Consider the following 23331-nt stretch of genomic DNA (forward strand, 5'->3'; position numbering starts at 1 on the left):
CCTAACAGTCGGCGGTGTCACTGATCCTCTCGGAAGTAGATCCGGCTTAGACGAAAACTCTAGAATCTCTCAACAGCAGCACAATTTCAGCATATATTCTGTCTTTCACATACAAGTTTCACATACAAGTTTTTCTTTTTTAACTTGTATGTGAAAGACAGAATATATGCTGAAATTGTGCTGCTGTTGACAGATTCTAGAGTTTTCGTCTAAGCCGGATCTACTTCCGAGAGGATCAGTGACACCGCCGACTGTTAGGAGCCGCTCCAGACACCTGTGCCTGAACCCTACGGACAATTCTTACCACAAAGTGAGACAGGTAGGCACTGTAGAGGTGTTGTGGCCCTACAGTTAGGTTATACATTGTCACCCGTCCTATGATTAAGACTTATATCCTGGATAACACACTAATAATATATTAGTATCGAACCAACCACCTTTAAACGAATTTGTCTGTTGATTGGTTAACCTCCACTATACAAACGGAACTTTCTTGGAACTTTTTTGAAGGTTACTATTTACAAAGGAAAGAACATTTAGGTGGATACAAGTTTTCTTAATTAAGAATTCAGTTGTTAAAGGACTCACGATACATTTTAGTTCTAAGCAGAACAAATCCCTTACCATTCTTTTTGTTGCACAAAGTGTAATTCGCTACCGCACCCTCATTTCAAAGTGGGGCTTTTAGATTTATATCCTGTATTTAATTAGTTTGTTTGCATGCATATATGTATATGACCGGTCATACATTTTTAGCCTTATTTTAGTTTATACTTAATTTTTGTCATTTTTTGCACATTCATGTATTTTTTAAGAATAATAATATAAAGTATTTTATTCTTGTATAAATTGGGATATGTGTTTATTTTATTAGATATATTGTTCAAAGGAGGATATAATCCTAGGATTTTTAGCATATTTACTCTCACTACCATAGTTGTTTTATAAATCACCTTTGGAGATTATCCCCGTAGCTGTTAGCGCACACACACACACTTTTTCTTATATTTTAATATCAAGAGGACCAACTTCCTCAATATCCAAAGTAATTAACACTTTTTTTAACAAAGGACGAATATACTCCATTTTAAATAAATAAGTAGATTTGTCAGTGTCAATATCTGAGGAAGGATCTTCTGAATCAGATAGATCCTCATCAGAGGAGGATAATTCATTATGTTGTCGGTCATTTGAAATTTCATCAACTTTATGAGAAGTTTTAAAAGACCTTTTACGTTTATTAGAAGGCAGAAATGCAGACAAAGCCTTCTGAATAGAATCAGTAACAAATTCTTTAAAATTCATAGGTATATCATGTACATTAGAAGTTGAAGGAACTGCAACTAACAATGTACTATTACTGATGGGCACATTGTCTGCATGTAAAAGTTTATCATGACAACCAATACAAATTACATTTGGAGATATAATCTCCACAATTTTACAACAAATGCACTTAGCTTTGGTAGAACCAATGTCAGGCAGCAAAGTTCCAACAGATACTTCTGAGGCAGGATGAAAATGTAAAAGAAAAAACAACATATAAAGCAAAATTATCAATTTCCTTATATGACAGTTTCAGGAATGGTAAAAAAATGCAAATAGCATAGCCCTTTGACATAGAAAAAGGCAAGAGGCAAATAGCAATGGGGTAATAAATAATGAAAACAATTTGGCGCCAAGTATGACGTACAACGTAACTGAAATTTTTTTGGCGCCAACCATGTCCAGAAATGACACCCCAGCGTCACTAACGACGCACCCTGTGTGAAGAACTCGGCGTCAACTATGACGCCATAAAATGACGAACTTGCGTCAACGGACGTGCACCCGCGAGCCTAATCAAGCCCGCAATGTGAAAATGAAGTCAATTGAAAAAAGACTAAACCCCAGGTAAGAAAGAAAAAAAAAATCTTAAAATTGACTTTTCCCAAATATGAAACTGACAATCTGCAAAAGAAAATACATGAACCTGACTCATGGCAAATATAAGTACAATACATATATTTAGAACTTTATATTAATGCATAAAGTGCCAAACCATAGCTGAGGTGTCTTAAGTAATAAAAACATACTTACCGAAAGACACCCATCCACATATAGCAGATAACCAAACCAATACTGAAACAGTTATCAGTAGAGGTAATGGTACACGAGAGTATATCGTCGATCTGAAAAGGGAGGTAGGAGATGAATCTCTACGACCGATAACAGAGAACCTATGAAATAGATCTCCCGTGAGGAAAACATAGCATTCAATAGGTGATACTCTCCACATCCCTCTGACATTCGCTGTACTCTGAGAGGAATCAGGCTTCAAAATGCTGAGAAGCGCATGTCAATGTAGAAATCTTAGCACAAACTTACTTCACCACCTCCATAGGAGGCAAAGTTTGTAAAAACTGAATTGTGGGAGTGGTGAGGGGTGTATTTATAGGCATTTTGAGGTTTGGGAAACTTTGCCCCTCCTGGTAAGATTGTATATCCCATACATCACTAGCTCATGGACTCTTGCCAATTACATGAAAGAAATTGTATTTTACTTCAAAATGAGATGCAGAAATGTTTTCACAAAAAAAAATCTCATTGCAGACATTGAAAAAAAGTTCTGCCTCGGAGCCTGATGCTAATGTTGAATTGTGGGGGACTGTTCCTAAGGTTAATGGGGCTATTTCCATTTTGGCTAAGCGTACTACTATCCATTTGGAAGTACTTTTTTTAAATACCCTATGTTACATATAGGAAATTGGAGTCCTTTCATAGAAGGGAGTTTTTACATGCAGGGTATTTGCTTAGGTTGGCTATTGCTATTGCCGATGTGGCTGTGGCCTCATCTTTCTGGTTATCTAGTCTTTCAGAACAGTGTTCTAATGCTCAAATCAGCCAATAGGATTTCAGTAGCTCTCATTCTATTGGCTGATTTGAAAATATCAGCCAATAGGAATGCAAGGTACCCAATATATAAAACGGGTACCTTGCAATCAATCTTCAGTGTGCGGCGGTGACCGCACGAAGAAGATCCTCCACGCTGGATGTCTCCACGGCCGGCGTTCTTGCTCTGCAGCCACCTTCGCTCCTCGCTGCACTGCCCTGGATGAAGATAGATGAGGTCCCCACGCTGGATGAAGATGTCGCCGCCTGGAAGCAGACCTTCACTGCCTGGAAAAAGACCTCCGTCGGACTTCAGGAACGGTGAGTACAGTGGGGCAAAAAAGTATTTAGTCAGCCACCAATTGTGCAAGTTCTCCCACTTAAGAAGATGAGAGAGGCCTGTAATTTTCATCATAGGTATACCTCAACTATGAGAGACAACATGTGGAAACAAATCCAGACAATCACATTGTCTGATTTGGAAATAATTTATTTGCAAATTATGGTGGAAAATAAGTATTTGGTCACCTACAAACAAGCAAGATTTCTGGCTCTCACAGACCTGTATCTTCTTCTTTAAGAGGCTCATCTGTCCTCCACTCATTACCTGTATTAATGGCACCTGTTTGAACTTGTTATCAGTATAAAAGAAACCTGTCCACAACCTCAAACAGTCACACTCCAAACACCACTATGGTGAAGACCAAACAGCTGTCGAAGGACACCAGAAACAAAATTGTAGACCTGCACCAGGCTGGGAAGACTGAATCTACAATAGGCAAGCAGCTTTGTGTGAAGAAATCAACTGTGGGAGCAATAATTAGAAAATGGAAGACATACAAGACCACTGATAATCTCCCTCGATCTGGGGCTCCACTCAAATCTCACCCAAAATGATCACAAGAACGGTGAGCAAACATCCCAGAACCACGCGGGGGGACCTAGTGAATGACCTGCAGAGAGCTGGGACCAATGTAACAAAGGCTACCATCAGTAACACACTACGCCACTAGGGACTCAGATCCTGCAGTGCCAGAAGTGTCCCCCTGCTTAAGCCAGTACATGTCCGGGCCCGTCTGAAGTATGCTAGAGAGCATTTGGATGATCCAGAAGTGGATTGGGAGAATGTCATATGGTCAGATGAAACCAAAGTAGAACTGTTTGGTAGAAACACAACTCGTCGCGTTTGGAGGAGAGAGAATGCTGAGTTGCAACCAAAGAACACCATACCTACTGTGAAGCATGGGGGTGGCAACATCATGCTTTGGGGCTGTTTCTCTGCAAAGGGAACAGGACGACTGATCCGTGTACATGAAAGAATAAATGGGGCCATGTATCGTGAGATTTTGAGTGCAAACCTCCTTCCATCAGCAAGGGCATTGAAGATGAAACGTGGCTGGGTCTTTCAGCATGACAATGATCCCAAACACACCGCCCAGGCAACGAAGGAGTGGCTTCGTAAGAAGCATTTCAAGGTCCTGGAGTGGCCTAGCCAGTCTCCAGATCTCAACCCCATAGAAAACCTTTGGAGGGAGTTGAAAGTCCGTATTGCCCAGCGACAGCCCCAAAACATCACTGCTCTAGAAGAGATCTGCATGCAGGAATGGGACAACATACCAGCAACAGTGTGTGACAACCTTGTGAAGACTTACAGAAAATGTTTGACCTCTGTCATTGCCAACAAAGGATATATAACAAAGTATTGAGATGAACTTTTGATATTGACCAAATACTTATTTTCCACCATAATTTGCAAATAAATTCTTTCCAAATCAGACAATGTGATTGTCTGGATTTGTTTCCACATTTTGTCTTTCATAGTTGAGGTATACCTATGATGAAAATTACAGGCCTCTCTCATCTTCTTAAGTGGGAGAGCTTGCACAATTGGTGGCTGACTAAATACATTTTTGACCCACTGTATGTTCCCAGTTGTGCTTTGCAGCTAGTTCCCAGTAGTGCTTTGCAGCTAGTTCCCAGTAATGCTTTGCAGCTAGTTCCCAGTAGTGCTTTGCAGCTAGTTCCCAGTAATGCTTTGCAGCTAGTTCCCAGTAGTGCACTGCAACTAGTTCCTAGTATTTATTTGTAGCTAGCTCCCAGCAGTGGCGTAGCGTGGGTTGTCAGTGCCCAGGGCAAGGCAAGTATTGCGCCCCCCAACCCCATTTTAGATATGCTGCTTCTTCTTACATTTGGGAGAAACCAAGCAAAGACCCAAGCCTGGTAGATCACATAAAGCAAGGGACACTGTCTCCTCTCCCACAAAATGCTCCCTTAACCATCTTTACTGGATAACTAACAGTTATTGCTGCTGATACCCATTATCCCCAAAATATGTCCCTTGTCATAAGCAGCTGCTAATCAGTAGCGCCTTACAAACAAAGCCATGAAAATAATATATTGGCAATACAAGAGGCAGTGGGTGAAGCCTGCAAGCATTATGTGCTATCCCCCTGTGATCAAACCCTGTCTGCAGCTCTCTAGAGCTGGGCAAATATATACAATATTAAATTTTAAGATTTATTCTCATTTTACACATGGGGGAAAGGCCCCCTTAACCCCCATCTGGTGTTGACATGTCCTGATCTGTAAAACTTCATGGTACAAATACTATAGACCACAGGGTGCACCCACCCCCACATTGCAGCAACCCATATTGTATATGTGGTGCACCGTGCAATAGGTTTTTGGTAAGTCGTTAAAAAGAGGAAAAGGGGACACACAGGTTGGCAGCTGTTACATAAGGTTGTCCCTGCTGGGCAGACTGTCTTTTGGGTGCCAATGGCATATAAAAGTGGGGTATATATTCTACCTTAATAAATATAACAATTGTAAGTAATCAATATAAAAGGGGCATGGGACAGACAACCCAGCATTACATACATATATGGGGGGAGGGTGTATGGTATTTAGGGGGGTGCTGTTAAATTTATTTACTAACACAAATTATAGTTATTTTTTTTTTACTTTAAATGCAGTAAGGGTGGGTTTAATGTAAATAAAAAAGGCAATGAGCACCCAAACCCTAAAAATCGGTAAAAGTCCACACCTCAGGAGTCCAGCAAGAAATAGATTCAAGATAGTGAATTCATAGGACTTCTTTGATAATAGACAAACACAGTGAAATGCCTGGTGAGCAGCACAATCCTGGTGCCAGACAGCACACAAATCCCTAAATCTACTTCTGCCCTGGGAAGATAATGGAGGGGAAAAATCAAATACAGGAAACAAGGTCTAATTTTTGTCAACTGTCACAAATATACTTTTTTTGTGCAAGGACAAGATGGCGTAAGTTGTAATCAGAATCCGGTCAAACATGAAAGTATGGTCTCTGATCACCCCACCATCCCACTAACTAGGTAACTGGGGTTAACAGAAAGGCAGAGCCCAGCCATGCTGCCACCAGTGCCACGGGTTTGAAAGAGATTTATTGCACTTTTTAAGGATTCCTCCCCCCACCTCTGCTTAGAGATCCTTAAAAAGTGCCCCAGGCAATGCATGGCATTCTGGCTCTGGGTCCTTTGTTGGAAGGGAACTTACTTGTTGGGTAATAATAGAACCGTAATTAAGCTGCATTTTGCGTGTTGCTAGTATCAGGCAAAAACAGGGCTATAAGTAAGTCTGGTCCTGATACCTTACCTTAGTCACGTCATCACCACATTCCTGACGGGTCGCAGAACAGAGCTGGGGGCCTGTCAGAATTTTTAGCCTCCCTTCTTCCCTTTGCTAAGTTGAGGCTGGAAGCGCCCCTCAGAATTATGCGCCCGGGGCAACCGCCCCTGTTGCCCCCCCCACGCTACGCCACTGGCTCCCAGTAGTGCATTGCTGTTTTGGAGCTGGCTTTAAGTATGTTGCAAGAAATAGTGCAATAAGATTGATGAAACATTTTTATGGATCATCTTCATTCAGTAATCTTTCCCCTTAAATAGTTTTAATAAAGGGACATTTCAGCCAAAATTGGAATCCACATGGATTAATTTCAGTTTTGAATAGAAGCATTTTTTTTCTGTTTCAAAAGTGTATTTAAGTATTCACCGTGCACCAGCATTTTAAACAAAGCACTTGCTCAGAGAGCCTAAGGTGATTATATCATCTGGTAATGACTCAGTTTGTTAATTACTGACATTATACACTGGCTCTCTGTACAGCTGCAGTATATAAAATGCTGGTGCACTGAGAATATCTAGCTATGCTTCACATGCACGTGCAGAGAAAAATGCTAACACTAAATCAGTGATAACTTTTACTAGAAGCATTTATGTGTATTGCAAATATGTTTCTATTCAAAGATGTAATTCATTTATGTGCATTTACATTTTGTCCGGAATGTCCCTTTAATCTTTATCTTGGAATAATTTCAGTTTATGAACATTTTGGATATTAAGTATTTTCTACCTTCTAGGATTATTATAACTTCCTTGCTTTCTTAACAGAATGATTTAATTTACAGCATTTAGCCCTATCTTTTTGTTTGACTGTAAAACTGGTGATTTTTTGTTTTGTTCCATTATAGATGATCGGAATATAAAAACTGGTTTGGCATGAAGGGACCTCCGTACCCTGAGGCTTGCATTTTTATTGGCTAGCTATTGAAGGTATCAACGGTACATCACTTTTTTATTTTCTTACAAAAGGATTTTTGCTTTCTTTGAATACACTGGCTAACACAGTTCTGCCCCTTACCCCAAGCCCCCCCCCCCCCCCGTGAAAATATCCTAATTAAATCGTTATCCACATAACTGACAGCTTACTACAGTTATAGAGTAGGTAAGGACTTGAAAAGCTGTGGGTGGCAGGAACACCCTACCAAAGGCCAACTCACATCTAGCAGGTTCCCAAGGGTGATTTTAGACAAAAGTCAGTTAAAACATTTGTTATTTCAGCACAGTTCCCAAAATTATTCTGGCAGTCTAGAAACTCAAACTGTTATCTCCTCCAGCAAGGGACCACATGTTAACCATCAATTTGGCAGAAGCCATAGAGGTTATTTCATTTGCCACTGGCTTTATTTTATTATTTATTTTTGCAACCCCAGGCTTTATTTTAATTGATTTATCTGTCTCACACAACAAAATTGTCTTCAAATTGTTAATTGGTAAACAAGAGAGACTGTTATATCCCCAGATCACATCCTGTGGTATAGCTGAAATCACTTGAGGAAGTTCAAGTCACAAAGTCCAAAGTCAAGTCCAAAGATAGCCATTAAGGTGAAACACTATCTTTCACTGAAGTAATTATATATATATATATATATATTATAACATATATAAAAATATTGGGCACTTACATGTCCAGTATTTTTAAAGTCTCCTAAGTGTCAACCAAATGTAAAGGGCCTCATATGCCTCTATTCATTACAAATATACTGTGTGCATATTTCCTTTGACTCATATACTGTGACATTTTTTAGCCTTTGGAAATCATTTTTCAACTCTTCCATAAGATCTAAAATTGGTTATACAGGTCTATTCTTTTTAACCTTTGTCCAAAGTGTCTTTTAAAATGATTTACTCTTAAGTTTATTTAGCTGATGGGTTTATTTTACAACTATACAAATTTGAGAGCTACAACGGATATATGTACATCTGATTTTCTGGTGCCACAAAAGGTACAGAAAGTGTCAAATTAGCCAGTCGAATTTGTTCTGCAATACTGATGACTTGTGAACTCAGGAATTTGTATTGTTTGTCTAGTCTAGACTTTGCCTTTATTACACAGAGTATGTCACATAAATGTGAATTTTTACAAATGTTCTGGAGTCAGGACCTACTAAGTAAAGGACATCCTGGTTACAGACCAGCAAGATAGTGGTCAGGAGGTGACAAGATATGCACATTCTGTACAGAGATGGGTCACATCTGCACAAAATAAAAACATTTTAATGATGGAGTAGAGCTTTGGCTTAACACTATCATAACCCCAGACAGTTAAAAACGAATCTGAGGCCAAAGAGATAATGGAGGAAATTCAGCATCAGCCTTTAGGCAACAGTAATACAGTTGCCTCATTACATCTGTGTAGATGGTCGTTGTAAGACGAATGTCTATCATTAAATGGCTCTAATTTAGAAATTAGAACTAACTGGAAAGCCACCAACCATACTTAATTTCTATTGTTCTCAGTTGATGAAGTTATTTATAACTGTCTGATCCACTTTCCTGAACACTGGTTAATAGTATTCAAGAGTTAAGGTTGCAGTAATATTTAGAGTCCCCTTTTAGCAAGTTATTGTAATATTATTGTATTAGGCTGGGAAATGGTGTCAACAGTGATCTTTAGAGGCCCTTGCATACGTCAGGCTGTAGGCAGTTGCCTAACTGACCTTATGCTTAAACCACCTCTGAGATCAGTTATGGAGAAATGGCCTGAAGGATTATGGGAGATTCTACTTACTCCAAGTAGGTATGGAACTGTGTATCTACAAAGAATATAATATATAGCAAAAACAAGAGAAAAAAAGTGAAGGAATACAAGCAAGCAATTAATGAACACCAAGCAAACAGAATAATCCTTAAAACCTGTGATCCTGATGATTGTCAGTGATAAAATAGGCAGCTAAAGTCTTGTAGAAGCATACCTCTACCAAAACATAATGTTTAGGGTCACCTGTATGCAAGTATGCCACCAAAGGGTTACGTTACATTTTCTGGCCAACAGCCCTCGCATCCCCTAATAGATAAGATATTGAGGATACGTGAGAACATGCATGATCAGCTGATTTTCTTTCCTGGTTGCTAGCACTGATGCTATATCCTTGCACCGTATTATTTGCATTCTCCCACCCTTTAAATTATTCCGCTTTTTATCTCCCAACCATTATCAGCATTGATCCATCTTTTCCAAAGCACTCCTCTTTTAGTATATACATATACTAGTAACTCACCGTCCACCCTCCTCCATCAGTTGTCATATCACAGTAGACCTGGAAGCCCGAGGGGTAGTGTATGGGAAACACAGAATATACTCCATCCTCCTGCTGTCCGCTTATGTAAATGTCATAACAATCGCGAGGCTTGGACCCTGGAGGAAAGTGAAGACCATTTATACACTACAGTTGCAGATTCCAATCCGACATTTTGTTACAGGCACATCATGTATTCATGTTTATAATGCTATATAGTTTAGCTATTAGGGAGTTTATCAATAAATGTAGTTATTCCAAAGGAAAAAGAAAACACTCTACTGAATATCTTAAAGGGACACTCAAGTCAAAATAAACTTTTATGATTCAGAAAGAGCATGCAGTTTTAAAGGGACACTGTAACCAAAAAATTTATTTCGTGATTCAGATTGAGCATGAAATTTTAAGCAACTTTCTAATTTACTCCTATTATCAAATTTTCTTCATTCTCTTGGTATCTTTATTTGAAATGCAAGAATGTAAGTTTAGATGCCGGTCCATTTTTTGTGAACAACCTGGGTTGTCCTTGCTGATTGGTGAATAAATTCATCCACCAATAAAAAAGTGCTGTCCAGAGTACTGAAACCAAAAAAAAGCTTAGATGCCTTCTTTTTCAAATAATGATAGCAAGAGAACAAAGAAAAATTGAAATTAGGAGTAAATTAGAAAGTTGCTTAAAATTTCATGCTCAATCTGAATCACGAAAGAAAAATTTTGGTTACAGTGTCCCTTTAAGACAATTTACTTCCATTATCAAATTATGCACAATTTTTAATATATACACTTTCTGAGGAACAACCTCCTACTGAGCATGTGCACAAGCTCACAGGATATACGTATACTAGTCTGTGATTGGCTGATGTCTGTCACATTATACAGGGGGCCGGAAAATGGGAGAAAAAATAAATTTGTCAGAATAAAATGTACTGCTTATTTGAAATTCAGAGTAGGTATTAAATCATGGTCTTTTTTATAATGTACGGTACTTGGGAATTATTCAGTTCTAATGCATTGAGTGGTTCTTTAATGAATGCATTTATTTCAATGTAATGTTTTATTATGATATACATTAATAAATATAATAGTTTCAAATAAAATAAGAGATTGAGTAAAACTATATGCTATTGTGAAATGAACTTATTGTATTTTCACCCAAGGTTATAAAACTGTTTATGTCTAATGATCACTCTCAATTCCCCAATATTGTACTTGTGTTTTAGCTAAAGGTTATAGGATTGTTTTTATTGCTAATTAATCATGATGTAATGCCAGAGGGCTGTTTAAAAGGGTGTATACCCCTTTCCTGAACCTATAAGGGGGCAGAAAAGATTATCTGAACCAAAATGCTGTCAGTCTGTCTGGTATGGTATAATATTTATTTATAAGCAAGCATGAGTAAAGTATTGTAACTCTGCAATACTGGATTCATATTTTTTAAATTTGCATTGTATTTATTTCTTCATAAAACATTTTTATAATATAATACTGCATATTTGTAACAATTAAATACATATTTTTATATTTTATTTGCTCTCAAGCCTTTTTCTATATATATATTGTACTCAAAATATTGTATAAGATATGAGACTATTTTTAGTTCTATAATATTAGAGGTAGGTGCCTGGAATTTAGATTTCAGAATAACCTCTCTCTAAGGCATTATAAGGGGGAAAAGGTAAGGACCGTTACAATTGGCACCACAGATGGGACCGTGAGAGTAAATAATTAAAAAATATATAATTGAAATTATACCTAGGTCCTCTTACATGTAAGGGAAGGTACTAAGATATCACGGCTAACCAAAATATGCAGAATTTTCAAAAGCTGAATGAATTGTTTTAAGTGCAGAATGGCAGAGAAATTCATTATATAGAGGTTGTTGCCTTAGAATATACAGATAATATTGAGGTCTGGCAGATAGCTTTAATTAGCAACATTTTAGGAATAATGCAAGCAAAGCTTTATTGCAACTTACATTGTACAAAGGGACAAGGGTCCAATAACATAGAATTATGAAAATAGCTTATTAGAAGGTTTTTTTGTTTGTTTTTATTTTAAAATAAAAATGACAAAACTAAAGGGACTATTTTGAATGTTATGTTAAACACTTTCACCTAGATTACGAGTTTTGCGGTAAGAGGGGTGTGGTACTAACTTGCACGTTATTCTCACCGCTCACTTACCTGCAGCGCTGGTATTACAGGTTTTTACAAACCCGGCGTTAAAAGACAAAAAGTGAGCGTAGAGCAAAATGTGAGCTCCTTACCGCATTCCAATACCAGCACTGCTTAAGTCAGCGGTGAGCTGGTTGTACGTGCTTGTGCACGATTTCCCTATAGACATCAATGGGGAGAGCCGGCTGAGAAAATGTCTAACACCTGCAAAAAAGCAGCGTAAAGCTCAGTAACGCAGCCCCATTGATTCCTATGGGGAAATAAAAGTTATTTTTAGACCTAACACCCTAACATGAACCTCAAGTCTGAATACCCCTAATCTTACACTTATTAAAGGGACATTCAACACTGCCCACAACAATAATCTATGTTTCTAAACTAAGTATAAAGAGCAAGCTTCAACGTTCCCCCTTTCTCTTACTTACTGCCTTCACTGTTCAATCCTCATCGATAACTTCAAAATTTGTCTCCTAATATGGCTGCTTAACTCCCCCCACTGTGACGTATAGGTCGTCTTCTTCAAACTAGCCGGCAGTTATATCCCATTTCTCCTACTTCAATCCCAGCGCGTTCACGGGCGTTAGCGCATGCGCGATACAATCAGAACATTAAAAGCGGAACCATAATAACCCAAGTTGTTTCCGTTCCGATTATCTTACTTATAGTACTCCATTACGTAATATAAGCGGAACGGAAACAACTTGGATTATTTTGGTTCCGCTTTTAGTGTTCCTAGTATATTGCGCATGCGCTAACGGCCGTGAACGCGCTTGGATTTCAGTCCGGGGAATGGGCTCTCATTGGCTGCTAGTTTGAGAAAGAAGGCGAAAACGTCACGGTGGGGGGAGTTAGGAAGACATGTTAGGACACCAATTTGGAAGATAACAATGACGATTCAACAGTGAAGGCGGTAAGTAAGAGAAAGGGGGCACCTTGGAGCTTGATCTTTTTATTTAGTTTTGAAACATAGATTAATGTTGTGGGCAGTGTTGAATGTCCCTTTAACCCCTTATCTGCCGCCCCCGACTTCGTCGCCACCTACATTATATTTTTAACCTCTAATCTACCGCTCCGGACATCGCCGCCACTATAATAAACATATTAAGCCCTAAACCGCCGCACTCCCACCTCGCAAACATTAGTTAAATATTATTAACCCCTAATCTGCCGCCCTTAACATTGCCGCCACCTACTTACATGTATTAAACCTTAATCTGCTGCCCTCAATGTCACCGCCACTATATTAAATTTATTAACCCCTAAATCTAAGTCTAACCCTAACACCCCCTAACAAATATAATTAAAAGAAATATAAATAAAAATTACTATCATTAACTAAATTATTCCTATTTAAAACTAAATACTTACCTGTAAAATAAACCCTAAGCTAGCTACAATACCTTAGGTGTTATTTTTATTTTACAAGTAAGTTTGTATTTATTTTAACTAGGTTGAATAGTTACTAAATAGTTATTAACTATTTAATAACTACCTAGCTAAAATAAATACAAAAGTGCCTGTAAAATAAAACCTAACCTAAGTTACACTAACACCTAACACTACACTACAATTAAATAAATTACCTAAATGAAATGCAATTAAATAAATTAAATAAAATTAGCTAAATTACAAAAACAAACACTAAATTACAGAAAATAAAAAACAAATTACAAGATCTTTAAACTAATTACACCTAATCTAAGAGTCCTATCAAAATAAAAAAAAACACCCAAAATAAAAAAAAAACCCTAGCCTAAACTAAACTATCAATAGCCCTTAAAAGGGCCTTTTGCGGGGCATTGCCCCAAAGAAATCAGCTCTTTTACCTGAAAAAGAAATACAAACAACCCCCCCAACAGTTAAACCCACCACCCACACAACTAACCCCCCCAAAAAAAGCCTAACTAAAAAAACCTAAGCTCCCCATTGCCCTCAAAAGGACATTTGTATGGGCCCAAAGCCTAACCTAAAAATAAAACTCACCCAATACACCCTTAAAAAATCCTAACACTAACCCCCGAAGATTCACTTACTTCCCGGGAGAAGTCTTCATCCAAGCAGCAAGATGTCCTCAATGAAGCCGGCAGAAGTGGTCCTCCAGATGGGCAGAAGTGGTCCTCCAGACGGGCAGAAGTCTTCATCCAGACGGCATCTTCTATCTTCATCCTTCCGACGCGGAGCGGGTCCATCTTCAAGACATCCGGCGCGGAGCATCCTCTTCCAACGATGACTACCCGACGAATGAAGGTACCTTTAAGTGACGTCGTCCAAGATGGCGTCCCTTAGATTCCGATTGGCTGATAATTCAGCCAATCAGAATTAAGGTTGAAAAAATCCTATTGGCTGATGCAATCAGCCAATAGGAATCTAAGGGACGCCATCTTGGATGACGTCACTTAAAGGTACCTTCATTCGTCGGGTAGTCGTCGTTGGAAGAGGATGCTCCTCGCAGGATGCCTTGAAGATGAATCCGCTCCGCGTCGGAAGGATGAAGATAGAAGATGCCGTCTGGATGAAGACTTCTGCCCATCTGGAGGACCACTTCTGCCCGTCTGGAGGACCACTTCTGCCGGCTTCGTTGAGGACATCTTGCCGCTTGGATGAAGACTTCTCCCGGTAAGTGAATCTTTGGGAGTTAGTGTTAGGATTTTTTAAGGGTGTATTGGGTGGGTTTTATTTTTAGGTTAGGGCTTTGGGCAGCAATAGAGCTAAATGGGGAGCTTAGGTTTTTTTAGTTAGGCTTTTATTTGGGTGTTTGGTTGTGTTGGTGGTGGGTTTTACTGTTGGGGGGTTGTTTGTATTTTTTTTTTCATGTAAAAGAGCTGATTTCTTTAGGGCAATGCCCCGCAAACGGCCCTTTGAAGGGCTATTGATAGTTTAGGCTATGTTTTTTTTTATTTTGGGTGGGCTTTTTTTATTTTGATAGGGCTCTTAGATTAGGTGTAATTAGTTTAAAGATCTTATAATTTGTTTTTTATTTTCTGTAATTTAGTGTTTGTTTGTTTTTGTAATTAAGCTAATTTTATTTAATTTATTTAATTGTATTTCATTTAGGTAATTTATTTAATTGTAGGGTTAGGTTAGGTGTTAGTGTAACTTAGGTTAGGTTTTATTTTACAGGTACTTTTGTATTTATTTTAGCTAGGTAGTTATTAAATAGTTAATAACTATTTAGTAACTATTCTATCTAGTTTAAATAAATACAAAGTTGCCTGTAAAATAAAAATAAACCCTAAGCTAGCTAAAATGTAACTATTAGTTATATTGTAGCTAGCTTACGTTTTATTTTATAGGTAAGTATTTAGTTTTAAATATGAATAATTTAGTTAATGATATTAATTTTTATTTAGATTTATTTAAATTATATTTAAGTTAGTGGGTGTTAGGGTTAGACTTAGGTTTAGGGGTTCATAAATTTAATATAGTGGCGGCGACATTGGGGGCGGCAGATTAGGCGTTAATAAATGTAGGTAGGTGGCGGCGATGTTAGGGATGGCAGATTAGGGGTTAAAAATATTTAACTAGTGTTTGCGAGGCGGTAGTGCGGCGGTTTAGGGGTTAATATGTTTATTCTAGTGGCAGCAATGTCCGGAGAGGCAGAGTAGGGGTAATAATTTTAGTGTTTGCGATGTGGGAGGGCCTCGGTTTAGGGGTTAATAGGTAGTTTATGGGTGTTAGTGTACTTTTTAGCACTTTAGTTATGAGTTTTATGCTACGGCTTTGTAGTATAAAACTCATAACTACTGACTTTAAAATGCGGTACCAATCTTGACAGGATAGGGTGTACCACTCACTTTTTGGCCTCCCAGGACAAGCTCGTAATACCGGCGCTATGAAAGTCCCATTGAAAATAGACTATACGCAAATTGCGTGTCGATTTGCTGTAAGGCCAAAAAAGTGTGTGGTGCCCCTAAATTTTCAAGACACGTTATACCAGCGGTAGTAAAAAAGCAGCGTTAGAAACTGAAAACACTACTTTTTCAGCTTACCGCAAAACTCGTAATCTAGGTGTTTGTTTTGTGCATGCACACACTGGATGTATAGAACAGATAAGCAGTGAGTGATATTTTCTTACCATTTGCACAGCTGCGCGGTCGGGAGCCTCTGGTTGGTGCTCGCTGGAGATCGGCCTTCAGTCGAGGCCTTGCGGAGCCCAACTCTCTCTGTACAGTTTCCAGCACATCGCTGACTGAGCTGACCAGCTGTGCCACGTGGCTCTGACTCTCTGAGAGGAGCTGTGAAGGAGAAAACCCCCATGGTGAGTCTGCTGTGCATCCGAATAAACAGAGATCCAAAGCAAGAAAATAAGGGACTCTTTACGCCATGGTAATAACGGATTAAACAGTTTCCAATTCATTTCTATTATCAAATTAGCTTCGTTCCCATGATATTCTGTATTAAAGAGATACCTAGGTAGCATCTGGATCACTATATGATAGGAAATAGTGCTGCCTCTAGTGCTCTGGCATATGGATAACATTCTTGCAAAACTGCTGCCGTATAGTGCTGCAGAAATGGGCCAGCTCCTAAGAACTGCTTTTCAACAAAAGATACCAAGAGAACAAAGACAAATTGATAATATAATTAAATTACAAAGTTGTTTAAAATTGTACGGTCTTTCTGAATCATGAAAGAGAATGTTTGGGTGTCATATCCCTTTAATGCCCAAGGCAGCCATGACAGATTTGTACAATTACACTTTCCTTTAACAGATGGGGTCCCTATTATTTCTGCGAGCAGGAGAGCACATCAGTATAAAGCGTTAGCATCCATAAAAGCCCTTACATTTAGTTCCCTGGTGTATATATCACTCACTCGCTAAATCTGTGTCAAACAGAGGGGTGTTAGGTCCTCTGTAGTGCAAACAGCAAGGTTAATCTGTAGCTTTATGTATAATAGGAGGTCATCTGTTGTGCTCTGTGCGCTCTCCAGTAGATAGGAAGCAAATATAACACTTTCATGTGATGAATATGGCCGTTCAAACCAACAGCTGCCTTTTTTATTATTAAAACAATGTATTTTAGAGGTAACATAGTAGATGAGGTTGAAAAAAGACCGAAGTCCATCGAGTTCAACCTATACAAATCTAAATTATATACAAAAAGCTCCAGTTAACTTTAATAATCCCACTAAAAGGTGACCCATTTAATACTAGCAATCATATCCATGAATTTTGTTTATAGACAGAAATGTATCCAAATATTTTTTAAATGTATCTAGGGTATTGGCATTCACTACCTCCTTTGGTAAGGAGTTCCACAATTTTATTGCTCTTACAGTGAAAAAATGTTTCCATTGCAGGAGATTAAATCTCCTTTCCTCCAACCTTAAATTGGATTACATTTTCTTGGAATAAACAGAGCTTCTGCCATATCTGTATATGGGCCTTGAATATATTTATATAAAGTAATCATGTCACCTCTTAAGCGCCTTTTTTCTAAAGAAAACAGACACAGTTTGGCTAGCCTCTGCTCATAGGTTAAATTATCCAATCCGCTTATTAGCTTTGTGGCCCTTCTCTAAACTTTTTCTAGTTCTGCAATATCTTTTTTTGCGATTGGTCCCCAGAACTGCACTCCATACTAAAGGTGAGGTCTTACCAGGGCTTTATATAGTGACAGAATTATGCTTTCCTCCCTTGAGTCAATGCCTCTTTTAATACATGCTAGTATCTTATTAGCCTTTGAAGCTGCTGCCCTGCATTGGGCACCCATCTTTAGCTTATCTATTACTACCCCAAAATCCCTTTCCTCCTGTGTTTGGCTAAGTCTTGTCCCATTTAAATAATACGTTGCCTGCTTATTTTTACTTCCAAAATGTAGAACCTTCCATTTTCCCGTATTAAATCTCATTTTCCATTTACCTGCCCATACTTTTAATTTTTGCAGGTCCCTTTGTAACAAAAGTTCATCCTGCTCTGACCTAATGACCTTACTTAATTTAGTATAATCTGCAAAAATAGAGATGTCGCTATTTAATCCTAGCTCCAAGTCATTTATAAAAATATTAAAAAGAATAGGGCACAGGACTGATCCCTGGGGTACTCCAATGATTACCTTTGTCCAATCTGAGTATGATCCATTTACTACTACTCGTTGCTCCCTATCTTTTATCCAGTTATTTATCCACAAACTAACATTTTCAGCTATTCCCAGTCCCTTAATTTTGTGCATTAATCTCTCATGTGGCACTGTATCAAACGCCTTTGCAAAATCTAAGTATATCACATCAACTGATTCCCCTTTATCTATATTTTTACTTACTTCCTCATACAATCTAATTAGATTAGTAGCTAATTAGCTACTGCATTTTCATATGAAATGTGCACAACAAAATTTGTATTTTAAACATTAAACAAAGTAGAAAAAGTTCCTTGTAAATAAGGATCTTAACACAAGAAAACAAATAATTAGTCTGGAGGGGCCCCTATGGCATCTAGGTTTAATAGTATTGCTGTCCCACCATGCTCTGTATAGACATTTACTAATATAATGTTATATGAATAGTTCTTTGCTATAGACCTTAAAGGGACACTGAATCCAAATGTTTTATTTCGTGATTCAGATAGATCATGAAATTTTCAGCAACTTTCTAATTTACTCCTATTATCAAATTTTCTTCATTCTCCTGGTATCTTTATTTGAAATGCAAGAATGTAAGTTTAGATGCCGGCCCATTTTTGGTAAACAACCTGGGTTGTCCTTGCTGATTGGTGGATAAATTCATCCACCAATAAAAAAGTGCTATCCAGAGTTCTGAACCCAAAAAAAGCTTAGATCCCTTTTTCAAATAAACACGGCAAGAGAACAAAGAAAAATTGATAGTAGGAGTAAATTAGACAGTTGCTTAAAATTGCATGCTCTATCTGAATCACGAAAGAAAAAAATTGGGTTCAGTGTCCCTTCTTTTAAATGATTTATTTTGCCCCCTGTTCCTGAAATTTACCTCAGACATCCTATTACAGACGTCGCAAGCCATTATCCCTGTAAAAGTTAATTTATATCAGTTCCTATGTGACTTCAGTAGAGGATATGAGGCTTTTTAAAGGGTACTGTAAAACAATACAACTTGTTCTATATCTTCATCAGTAACAAACCAAGATAGACTCCCCCAAATAAGGAAGTGGGGGAGGAGTTTGGCTATTAAAAAATAATTGCAGCAAACAAACTGTTATTGTATTCAGACCGATTTACTACAAGACTACACAAAGGTCCCTTTACATAGACTTACAGGTGCTCTATGTTTACAGCTCAGCTCATTTCCCCATATCTCAATAGGTGAAGGGCTGCCCACGCCAAACCTCCAGTTTACTAAAACCTTTATTGTTGGTGGCTGCCCCTAGAAAACTAAATTACATAATATAAATATTACCTATTTTCAGCCTAAAAAAGCACCAGTGTTTATTTACTTCAGTATAATGCTATACATTGCTTTTTAATGCTCTGCACAGTATGAAGATATGGTGACTGATATGTAGAGGTTTAACCTCTTAGTGGCACCTGCCATGTCCTGTACAGTGGCTGCTTTCATGGCTCTTATAGCGTAGATGAGAATGTGCGATTTCAGCATGCTGCAACAGCGCTATGGAGGTAACCCCAGTCAAGTGATCGCTGGGTTGGGCTGGGTGTAATCCCACTGATTGCATGCATGTCAGGGGGTGCATACATTACATGAGATACAGGCTCAGATCAGTTTGTATCTCATGCTGTTGCTGGATGCCTGCATGTGAGGCTATTCAGCAATAGTGCAGGGACAGTCAAGTATGAATGTAACATAGAATTTGATGGTAGATAAGAACCAAAAGGCCCATCAAGTCTACCCACTGTTACTGTGTATACTATCACTTACAGCCAATCACAGTGATTGTATACTTTATGGAGCCTAGATACTGGCATGCTGCAATGCATGCTGGTATCAGGCTCAGTGCGCTTTCACTTGATGCCTCAGGAGTCATGTGATCACTGTACTAGCCAGTCACAGTGATCACATTTAATAAATAACTAGCTATTCTCTCCGTTAGCACATATGACATACCAATAGTAAAAATGTATTTTATTAATAATGCACATTTTGTTTAAGTTTATTTTATTAAAGTATATATTGGCAATAATTAGGGTTAAGTTAAAAGTATCAAATGCCTCTAGCTAATTATCCTGGGGTATCTAGTTTCTACAAATACTGTACAGGTAGCCCTCAGTTTACGCTGGGGTTAGGTTCCAGAAGCAATGGTTGTAAATCGAAACCGTTGTAAATTGAAACCCAGTTTATAATGTAAGTCAATGGGAACTGAGGGAGATAGGTTCCAGGCCCCTCTCAAAATTGTCATAAGTAACACCTAATACATTATTTTTAAAGCTTTGAAATTAAGACTTTAAATACTAAACAGCATTATAAACCTAATAAAATAATCACACAACACAGAATTTATAATTAAACTAAGTTAAATTAACAAAAACATTTGCTAAACAGCATTATAAACCTAATAAAATAATCACACAACACAGACTTCACTTGCATTTTTCTGCAAACAGTTATTTCTATGCAATCCAATATGGACTGATTTATAGACAGGGAGATTTTGTTCCTTTGAAATCTGCTCGATAGCTCAGGTCTGGTTAAACTGATTAATTTCACCTTGCTTGGCTTTGCTGCAACACAAGCGGACAGCTTCACCTACTGGCTATTTTAATAAATGCACTGCTTCTCAATGATTTTCAATAGCAGTCACATGACTGGAAAAAAAGGTTGTTATTCTGAAACGGTGTAAATTGAACCGTTGTAAAACGAGGGCCACCTGTATATACTTTTATGTAGCGGTTATGGATTGGGTGACCTTTATTAAGCTTACAGTCCAAGCTTTTAGCAATAAACCAATAGTTCTATCCTTGTAGTATTTGGCCTATGCTTGCTATAAATTAATTGAAAATCTACACATATGAGATATTTCTAAAACCAGGAGGTATTGTTCTTTAGCTATACTAGTTGTGTAGAAATGATTATAAAGAAGACTGCAAAATTTTTTTTTTTTTTTTTAATCCACCCTGTTTTATTTATTGTTATTGTATGTACCCATATAGGGTATAACGAGAATACCCAGTTTTTCTGTTAAACACACTATATAATATTTATAGGAGAGTGGATAATTATGTTGAAGCTAATACAGAGCCTAAATGTCAAAATTGTCATTTAAGGACAGAAACATTTGTCCTTAAAGTGATGGTAAATGTTGAAAAACATATTAGTGTACAAGCAAAACAGCATAAATATTTTATAATAAAAGATTTATAATTCTACTTGATATCTCCTGTTCCTCCGCCCCCTTCATTTCATGTTTTGGCTGGGCTGTGACATAGAGAGTAGTCCCACCCACTCCCTACATAGGTACTGATTGGATGTTTATTGGATTTGTCATAAAAAAACATAACATTGTAATAGAAGCATTACTATAGGCACGGATTTAACCCTTTTCATGGATTAAAAAAAATATATATATACACGGTACGAGGGTTGCTTGTGGCTTCCAACACTCAGATGGTTCCAACACCGAAAATATGAAAACAGAGGTGTAACTCAAAATAATGTCTAATTTCAGCTAACCAGAATTTGTTATTAATTTGTGTCAACATTAGTGCAGTTCGTTGCACACAATGACAAATTTAAAGGGAAATTACATTAAAAATGAAATATCAAATTTGTAATAAATGTAGCTAACCCCCCCCCCAAAAAAAAACCCCAACACAATGCACAAATAATGTTTTGTAAATTAATATATTTCTATTGGCCAAGACAAAGGAGATTAGATATATATACCTGGCTGTACATATAGCTACTGTATGACAATTTTCTACTGTGACAACACTTATTTTGTTTGTGGTAGGTAGTTTAAAAGTGGTTAGAAGAGTCAAAAGGGTATGAAATTACTTTTTGTAGTCAACACTGAATACTTAAACCTTTCAGAAAAGTTCTGCTTTCTACTTTGTAAAATGCATTGAAATTCCCAGTTCCTCTGTTGCTTTTCATTGCATGAGCTATGGTAGAACCATGTCCTGGATGGTCAGGCTGATGAAACCGGCATTACTGTTGAAGTCTTCTTATTGATTCATAATAGGAAGAATACCTATTAATGCCAGAAGTCTAGAACCGCTATAAAGTCACTGACCCGGCTTAAACGTCATGTCTCAAATTCTCAATTAATGTTGTTGTTGCTGGTCAAGGCAGCTAAGTAAAAAAGGAATCATTGACCAAACACTGGAAGGGGTTTTTTGGATTCAGGAAATCATTTTACAACCATGACTTCATGCATGTTGTGGTATTAGTGTAAATCATACCCAGAGAATCCCACCATGAAAGCATGTAGTGAAGATACTGGGCATGGACCATGAGGTATTGTATTCATAACACTAGATAATGTTGCAGATCTGAAGGGTATTCAACAAATTAAAAATCCCAAGGGAAACAACATTATTTTGTCTAGGCTTTAATCTAACATTGCTGTGAAGAACTGAATAATTAAAGGCCTCTGCTTTCTGAACAAAAGCCTTGATGGAAAAAGCAAAAACAAATATATTTCTTGGGCTAGTGCTGTAATCCTCTTGGTAACCATTATGTTACCAAACCATAGTATATAGAATATCTTACCTGACTATATTAAATGTACAATAGATCTATGGTGCAAATACATCTCATACCTGCTCTACCTAAATCATGAAAGAAAATGTTTGGGTTTCATGTCCCTTTAAGTAAACTGTAAAGACCAGACAGTGATAACAACCACACTTTCTTCCTTTGCCACTGATCAATCTCCAGGCATAGAAGACCTTACTATACCTTCATGCAAAAACATCTGGTCACTTTGGATGAGTCTATGAAGCCCATTTGAATAAAGTTTTTGCGTAATTTTCAGGTTGTACATTTTTTATTCCACTTGTTTCTAGATAAAATAAACCTCAAATAATCTGTCTGATATAACAAGGGACCACAAAATACAGTAGAATTAAATAGCTGACAAGAACACAATAACATGATAATGCAATAGTACTTTGAATTTGAAATGAACAGTAGAATATTTATTTTATCAGATGGTGAAAGTCCACGAGTCATTACATGTGAGAATATTCCCCTCCTGACCAATAGGCAAAATCAAAAGACACCCCAACACACCATAGCTTTAAATCCCTCCCACTTCCCATAATCCTTTCTCATCATCTTTTGCCTCCTTGATGAGGAGTGAGGTGAAAGTGGAGTGCAAGGTCTACTCATCGTTTGAAAGGGGATGCTCTAAGTTCTGAGGTCCGAATCCACCTCGCAGTAACCTGTCGTACAGAGGATCAGTCAAGGAGTTATCAGCCAGGCAGTAAAAGGTCCATCAGTCTGAAATGTGGAATTGTT

The 23331-nt window shown here is 37.8% G+C and overlaps 1 protein-coding gene across 1 annotated transcript in view; it reads right to left on the minus strand.

Moving 5' to 3' along the window:
• The window catches only part of FIBCD1 (fibrinogen C domain containing 1), a 198688-nt gene that overhangs the window by 60208 nt on the left and 115149 nt on the right, over positions 1 to 23331 (minus strand). The window contains exons 4-5 of the mRNA XM_053696244.1: positions 16019 to 16178; positions 9752 to 9888 (exon numbers count right to left, since the gene is read on the minus strand). Of these exons, the coding sequence (XP_053552219.1) occupies positions 9752 to 9888; positions 16019 to 16178 (297 nt within the window). The remainder of the gene's footprint in view (positions 1 to 9751; positions 9889 to 16018; positions 16179 to 23331) is intronic.

Source organism: Bombina bombina, chromosome 12, assembly GCF_027579735.1.
Source record: "Bombina bombina isolate aBomBom1 chromosome 12, aBomBom1.pri, whole genome shotgun sequence".
Taxonomy (NCBI): domain Eukaryota; kingdom Metazoa; phylum Chordata; class Amphibia; order Anura; family Bombinatoridae; genus Bombina; species Bombina bombina.